The 7,857-nt window shown below is 35.4% G+C and overlaps 1 protein-coding gene across 1 annotated transcript; it reads left to right on the plus strand.

Moving 5' to 3' along the window:
* Positions 1 to 2,446: 2,446 nt before the first annotated feature.
* HESX1 (HESX homeobox 1) lies at positions 2,447 to 4,514 on the plus strand. The gene is made up of 4 exons (XM_009988871.2): positions 2,447 to 2,681; positions 2,800 to 3,005; positions 3,316 to 3,417; positions 4,366 to 4,514. Exons 1-4 carry the CDS (start codon positions 2,489 to 2,491, stop codon positions 4,462 to 4,464), a joined length of 600 nt encoding a protein of 199 aa, XP_009987173.1. The 5' UTR covers positions 2,447 to 2,488; the 3' UTR covers positions 4,465 to 4,514.
* Positions 4,515 to 7,857: the final 3,343 nt, after the last annotated feature.

The raw sequence follows: 7,857 nt of genomic DNA on the forward strand, positions 1-7,857 counted from the left end.
AACACCTGTGAAGATATCTACCACTTTGAGACATGAAGTATGCAGTAATCTGAGTTTTGACTGTGTGGCTAATTTCAGGTTAATTTCATTCTAATTCACCCAGGAGAAATAAATGTTTTCTGACATGTGTTTTGTATCAGTGCTTGTGTTGGATTTTCTTTAAAAAAAAGTGAACTGTGTTTGCAAACTAATGGCTTATGTTATAATTGTTAGGAGGTTTTTGTGTTGGAGTCCAGATTACCTTCTGGATTCAAAAGGCCATCTCTGTCAGTGATCATGCTTTTCACCTCATTGGGATAGAGAAATCGGTAAACAGCTCTAAGTTCAGTACAGAAGGAGATGTATTGTTTTATTTTTGACTTAATGTGTTTTGTGGGAATGTAAAAAAAAAAAATAAAACCTTGTGCTCCATGTAGAAACTGTAAAGGTAGAAAACTCATCTACCAATCGCTGCTATGTAAGAGGCTTTGCATTATGTCTTTAGTAACCTCTGGACCTGGTGTGCAGTCTGAATTCTCAGAATGACTGCCTGCAGTCAAGAAAAGGAGTCCTGTTGCTTTGCCAAGGTTGTAGCTTGCCTTGTTGGGAACAGCTGTAATGAAACAAAGGGCTGTAAGGCCCTTGCTTAACACTGCTTCCTGCTGACCTCTAGTTCACCAAATATTCCAGCGAGCAGTGGTTTCATACGCAGGGCTTTATGGCTTTTTTTAATGTTTACACTTAGTGGTTGCTGAAGCTGTTAAATGGTTGGAGCTCAGCTTGCAGGTGGTCATTGCAGTTACATTGATGCCACTTTCACCATCCATTGATACCTGCTGCTAAGGTGTCCTTGGTAAGATTACTTCTTGAATTGTCGCTTTTTTAATGGTTTGTTTTGGCAACAATTTCATTGCACAGCATAAGTCAGTCCAGTAAGTCAGCATTCTTCAGCTAAACGTCTTTCTGACATAAAGCCACATAAGGATTGCATTTTTCTCTGTAGAATCTCCCTCAGCACAGTATTGTCAATTCCAGACTCTGCCATTTCCTTAGCAATTTTCCTGCTTGTCAATTCCTAAAGATTAGTCTTGGGTTTTTAAAAAATGTACAGAAAATCAAATTTACAGAAAATAAAAGATACTGTTTATTTTCTTAATATTAATTGCTAGCCGGGTGAATGACTGGTTACACTGACTAAACTACTCTGAGAAAATGGTAAAACAAGAAAAAAGAGGGTCAGAGTGTACCTTTGATAGCACACAGTCTTACATGCTCATGTGCTCTGAATTAAAAGTTTCATTTAAGAGGGGTAACTTTTGCATCCTGAAATGAAAATACTGTTTCCATATTTGTATGTTATCAAATAAAGCTTTGTCAAAATAGGAAAAGGAGGAATCTCTGTGGAGAGGTTATCCTGAACCAAAAGCTGGTTTTGAACATGTGATGTAAACTGCAGTGTGGCTGACAGATGAGCTTGAATATGAAAATGTTACAGTCGGTACTTTCTTTATAATGAACGAAATCAGAATTCTCTTTTCAAACTTTGAACTTCATTACAAAACCTTTACTTCCTTTCTCTCCATTACTCATGATTTTTCATCATTTTAAGTGTTTGCTATGTAGGATTTAATAAGCTTCTGTTGGTTATAAACCTACAAGAAGGCAGGAATATCTAGCAGGATGTTTTTAAACCAGTAAATTTGAGAGTCCTGCTTCTTTTGCTTTGAATTTTGGTTTTATGTTGTAAAGAATGATCAGGAAATCTCACGTATGGTACGTTTCAAAAAATCTGCAACGAAGTTATTAAAATAAGAAAAATGAATGCATGAATTATTTAAAATAGTTGGTGCAACTGTTCCTGTTAACTAATCCAGGCACTTGGAAGGCAATTACACTGAGCTTTGACAACATTGCCAACCCACTGCACGGTGCCTTATGCCAAAAGCTATTGTTGTTTTATTGACCACGTTCACCATTACATATGCATATGAAAAAACAGAGGCATTTTCATCGGATTACCCTAATAGCATTAAGAGATTATTTTTTAAATTTCCTTGGAAGGAAATTCACTTAAATGAGATTACTTATTACTTGACTGGTTTCCTATCATGCTGCTATGTTTAGGTAAGTGGAGTCCGTTAGAGTATAAAGTTTTTTTAAAACCTGATTTTATACATTAATGATTTCAAATAAAAGAGAAGTACTATATTTGTGCACAGTTGCTTTTGAGAAAGTTAAGTCGATGTTCTGGTTAGGAGAGATAACACTTTTTGTCCCTCTTGGTGGCCCCCCTAGTGTCACCATTAGTTGCTAATTACTTGCAAACAAATAAACAATTAACTCCTCGTGCCTCTTGGTGGGAGAGTTTTCATTGACATGCTAAAACTTTCTAATAAAAGATTTAATTAATGACGTTGCAAATCCAACCCCCTTGTCAACATAGTTATAAGGAGGACTTGTGGAGAAATGCACGTACATTATACATGCTGTGCTGGCTGAAGGTGAAAGCATGGCAAGTACATCGCTGTGTGCTGCTAATACTTCAGCGTCTCAGAATCTTCAGAAAGCGTCTGCTTTTGTAGAAAATAAAACCACACAGTGCTCATTTTCCATTGAAAGTATTTTGGGATTGGAGCAGAAAAAGGATGGCATTCCAACTGTGAAACCTCACAGACCGTGGATGGATGCATGCGCCAACTTGGGTAAGTCAGCAGCCTGTTTTATAACTTCTCAAGCCTTTACCCCTTTGAAAATGTATAGATTTTCTTGTTTCTACTGAGAACCAGTAAATTGAAGCTCCCGTTTGCTTGCTTTTTCTAGTTTTAGGTGATGACAGTAATCCCCATCTGCAAATCCCTGTTGTTTGCTATGAAAATCCATTATTTCATGCTAACAGTAATCCAGTGCAAGAGGAAAAAGTTTTGAAATGCGAAAAGTACATTTCAGTCACTGAAAGGCTTTCTTTCAAACGAGAATTGAGCTGGTACAGGGGTAGAAGACCAAGAACTGCGTTCACTAGAAACCAGGTAGGCATTTTCTCAGTATTTAATAAATGAATAACAATGTAGTTTATTAAAATGTTGGTGGAAGTCTATAATGGCTGATTAATGGAGTATGATGTACCTCTGCAGAGAGAAATGGCATGAGGAACTAGCGTAAATTAACAGTGATGCTGCTAATTTCAGCAGACCTGTGTTTACGCATGGAATCAAAATTGTACAAACATTGCTGGAAGTCTCCTGTTGAACAAACTAAACTGTTTTTTTTATTTATTTTCTTTATTACTGCTATGAAGGTAGTGATAACTATTCAACAAGTATGTTTTAATCTCCTTAGATTGAAGTCCTGGAAAATGTTTTTAAAATGAACTCCTACCCTGGCATTGATATTAGAGAAGAACTAGCTCGCAAATTAGATCTAGATGAAGATAGGATCCAGGTAATTAAAAATTTACTTGAACTTTTCTGTAATTCCATCTGTATGTACTCTCTGGTTATTTAAATAAGTAGTTTGACAACAGTAGCAATAATTTTAATAATTTAAACCAATGTACATTTATACATGTGGTATGCCTTCAATGATCTGTGAAATGAAAGCCATTGAATTCCTTCTGAAATCTTAAACCTTCTTCCATAGCACTGATGAAGTATTCATCACTATATTTCCATGATACCTACTCTGTTAATCTCTAGTTATCATGTGCAGAACTTGATCATTTGTGTCCACGTTTTAAAATCATATTTGTATTATGCTTGTCATAATTGAAAAACAAATTTGAAACAAACATTGAAATAATTTCTATTTATGTCTGAGTATTTTGGGAGACTGTCAGTAGAGCAATGTATGTTAAACCAATGTTTGAGTCTGTGTCTTCATCTGGCCAAAAGCCAAATCCACTGGGGGATTTTAATTGTCGATTTCCAGGTAGTCTGATGTGGTAACAAGCACACCATAAACATTAGAATTTGAGCCTCACCTTCATGTTTGTTAAGCTTTTGATGCAAATATTATATTGGGGTTGATGGGAAGCTTGATGCTGCAATTAATTAAGCAGCTGAAGAAATAATACCTTAAGAGTTCTATGTGAATTGCAGATGCTCAGGATCTTCCAGAGTCACTGAAGTTAATATTAGTTTTTATATTAATTACAGTGAAGCTGATCCTCACTTTCCAGATAAGCTGGGGGTATTACTTTCTTCACCTGTGGAGTTAAAATTATTGCAGGTAGCTATATGCCATCATCTGCAGATTTTAAATTAGTATCCAACTTCCAAACTACTGTCATTACAGAAAATACTGTAAAGCTGTGTGAACAGTTGTACGTTTCAAAGCTTATTCTGCTTAGTGCTGTATTTCTGAAAAGCATGCCTCTTCTTTCCGTTTTAGATCTGGTTCCAGAACCGTCGTGCAAAGCTGAAAAGATCACACCGAGAATCTCAGTTTCTAATGGTGAAAAATACTTTCACCTCCAGCCTGCTAGAGTAGAAAGAAGGATGGTTTGCTGTTATGGTACTACAACAGAACATGAAGAATTACTGGGATTTTCACAAATTGTAATTAATATATCATCATTACTTAATACCATTTTATCCCCAGGTTTGAAAGTTTATTATAATCTTAATTCAAATAAACTGTAAATACTTGAAGTATCAGTATAATCTACTTTCTGTGGGAAAAGTGAACTTTTCCTATGTATTTTAATAAGTATTTTCAGAAAAGTTTAGATATTTTTGCAGTTGAAAAAAAATAAAATCCCTGAGTTGCACAGGATTTTCAGCTAGTATGAATTATGGCAGCTTAACTGAAGACAACAAAGCTTCATGGTTTCAAAAAAAAAAGTCTGAAATACGCAATATGCACAATAGATTTTGCTACATGAAAAGGATTGTGCATTACACTGGAATTTAAATAGCTCATTCTATAGAGTATGATAATTTTAAGAAAACACAATTTTAAGGAAAAGATATTTCAAATGGAAGGGTTAGTATTCAACTGACTTTTTCAGTTTGAACAATTGTTTGGTTAAAAGAAAGTGAAAATTATAATCTTTTTTATATCATATTTTAATTAATTTAGTATATTTGCCAATTTAATACTTCAGCTCTTGTCAGCGTTAAGTGTCGCAGTTACACAATTTGCCCTATCATCTTTTAATGACAGAACGCAGCATTTCACAGGTTCAAATCAGTTGGGATCAGACCAGATATCCAGATCATTGCCGTTAATTTTAGGATGTTGAATTAATTTTTATTAAACAGAACATGAAAGTTAATTATCCTCATATCTGATATTCAGCCTGAAGTCAATGCGTATAAGGAGAGCCTTATACAAAACAAACAGCTCTTCATGGCCATGAGTAGGAAATCACTGTGAGTATGGCTTTACACTGCTCCTTGTCCAGCAGAGCTTTAAGCCCTGCTCGATGTGCTGGTGTCCTTCTCTGAGACTTCAGCCTGTGTTTCTTACTAGAGATATGTTCTACATGGGCCTAGCTGTAAATACAGAAAATCATTTCATGTGAGGCTGACTGACTTTAAATGATATTTCAATCTGTGAATCTGACAGAACCAGCAAATACCGAAGAATTTAGACATAAAAGCTTGCTTAATTGGGTTTTCATACTTGGTTAACTTGTAAATATAGTTTTGGTTCAAAATAAAACTTATTTTTCAGTAGACAAAAACCTGAACTGAATCATTTTATCTGATTTTAAGAAAAGAACGTAGGGAAAAATTCTGAAAACCAGTGAGAAATCATGTAAGTACTTAAGACATTCACATTAGTTTTATCTAATTCACAGTATAGATCTCAGACTAGCCATCCCACATTGAAAGAATGCCTAGCCACTGAGCTATGATATTGATTTCCAGATTTCTTGTGGAAGCAGTTTTGCTATATACAGAGTATTTTCAAATTCTTCCTCTAGTGAATATCAGCCAAAGTCTTCAATCTACATACCTTAGCCACCAGGCTGCTTCACAGTCTGACACTCAGCTTCCATGAAGTCAGTTAGGACACCAAGGACATAGAAGTCAGTATATCATTGTTAATACAGGCTAAATGTAAATAGCAAAAAAGTGGGGGAGAAAAAATCCATAGTTTCTTGTAGTATTTTAGTACTGCAGATACAGTTAGATTATTCTTCACTTGTTTAATAATAATAAAATGTCGAAAAGATTTTTTTTTTTTCTGGCATGTTACTTTCCAAGTAGTATAGTCTCTAGAAGAGAGAGGTGTTAAAATTTTAAAGATCTGTCTCTACTGCTTCCAGATGGTTTTTGATTTCTGTATCTCTTCTAACATACACTACTTTTCCCTTAGTTTGTGTTCCTTCTTAGGACATGTCTATACATTTCAGTTGTTATAACGGATGATTTAACGTAGCTTTGCTGGATGTTTGCAAAGTACTGTGAAATGCAGCTAGTTCAGCATTTTACAAGATGATGTTGTACCTGTTATGTCATGAACAAACCAAGTATTGCTCTTCCTTTCTCGATGCTTGTATCCATCATAGCTGCTGCCCTATAGAATGAAAGGTAAGTTTGAGAAAGAAGAAAGGTGATAGAAGTTAATTTTATCTAGTCTCATATTGGGAAAAGGTAAAGAACGATCATCTAACTTAAGTCCCTAGTTGACATTTTGGATGATAGGTTGAAATAGAAGAGTTGAAATAAAACCCATTTCTATATTTTTTGAAAAATATTGCTGAAAAGCTGCATTACTTTAGAACCAGACTACAGTTATTTGCCATTTTAAGTCTTTAACTTCATGGGCTCATTGCCATTGTTTTTATACAATCCCTGAAATCTCGATTTGTTTGACTTTGCTCCTGGAAATCCTGTTTTAGCGTGGAAATAACGAACTTTTATCCACTATTGAAATGTTAATTATTCATGCTCTGTTGGATTCAGGAAGTAACATTATTAACTGAACTTCTGTTGTATCTTGTATTCAAAAATACTGAAGAGAACATTAACAAGTAAAGCAATTTAAATGGAGCCAAATCCATTAGGAATAGTTTTTAGAGAAACTGGAATCTCAATTCAAATGCCTACCTGATTTGGTAAAGGTAAAGACCATATTGGGAATGCATGAATTCTATTTTGCTTTTCTTCTCACCTCAGAACATATATTGTCCATCGCTTAACCTTATTGCAGGTAATTTGAAACTATTGTCTACTTTAGTGCTGGAAACAAGCTTTAAACAGATTAAACTAATCTGTACAGATTGATGCCTAAGAACCTTACTCCATTATCTGGCAAATTCCTAAATACACCTAATGTTTCTTATAATGGAACTCTTCTCAAGTGACGGAAGTCTGACAGAGCAATTTAAGAGAAGGAGTAGAATAGTAGCAGAATAATAATAGCACCAGGCCTGGCAGCCAGCTCTCAATTAGCAAATGTTACCAGCAGGATGATTGGTGTAAGGTACTGAGAGTGTTACACATAGTGCTGAGGGGCAAAAAGTTTAATAGCATAATTGCATTATTTGCTTCATCTTGGTTGAACTTATTCTTCCCAAAATAAAAGTATCAACAAGTTAAAGGAGAACCCCTAACTTTACCTACTTTGACCAGCATAGGTTTAAATTGTGGCCATCACTCTCTCAAATGCAGCTGAATTTTTTTCCATCTTCAAAAATATTCTGGACTTCACAGGATTTTCTAATCTTGTACTTGCTGATGACAGGCAGCTTTCTGGGCTACCTTAGCAGTACACGTACTACGCTCTGGTACGTGTCTAGGCACAGCCAGTCCACATAATGGTAGCAAATGAGACTATGTCAGAACAGGCCACCATGCATGCCGAAACCTGGTCCCACTCCAGTTTTGCCTTGCAGTTTGTCTATCTACCCTGCAGAACTGGGATCAGAAA

The sequence above is a fragment of the Tauraco erythrolophus genome, chromosome 12 (genome assembly GCF_009769465.1).
Source record: "Tauraco erythrolophus isolate bTauEry1 chromosome 12, bTauEry1.pri, whole genome shotgun sequence".
NCBI lineage: Eukaryota > Metazoa > Chordata > Aves > Musophagiformes > Musophagidae > Tauraco > Tauraco erythrolophus.

Coding starts and splice junctions, on each gene's coding strand:
- HESX1 (XM_009988871.2), top strand. CDS start 2,489: ATGGCAAGTACATCGCTGTGTGCTGCTAATACTTCAGCGTCTCAGAAT. Junction 2,682..2,799: donor GGATGCATGCGCCAACTTGG/GTAAGTCAGCAG, acceptor TGCTTTTTCTAG/TTTTAGGTGATGACAGTAAT. Junction 3,418..4,365: donor TAGATGAAGATAGGATCCAG/GTAATTAAAAAT, acceptor TTTCCGTTTTAG/ATCTGGTTCCAGAACCGTCG.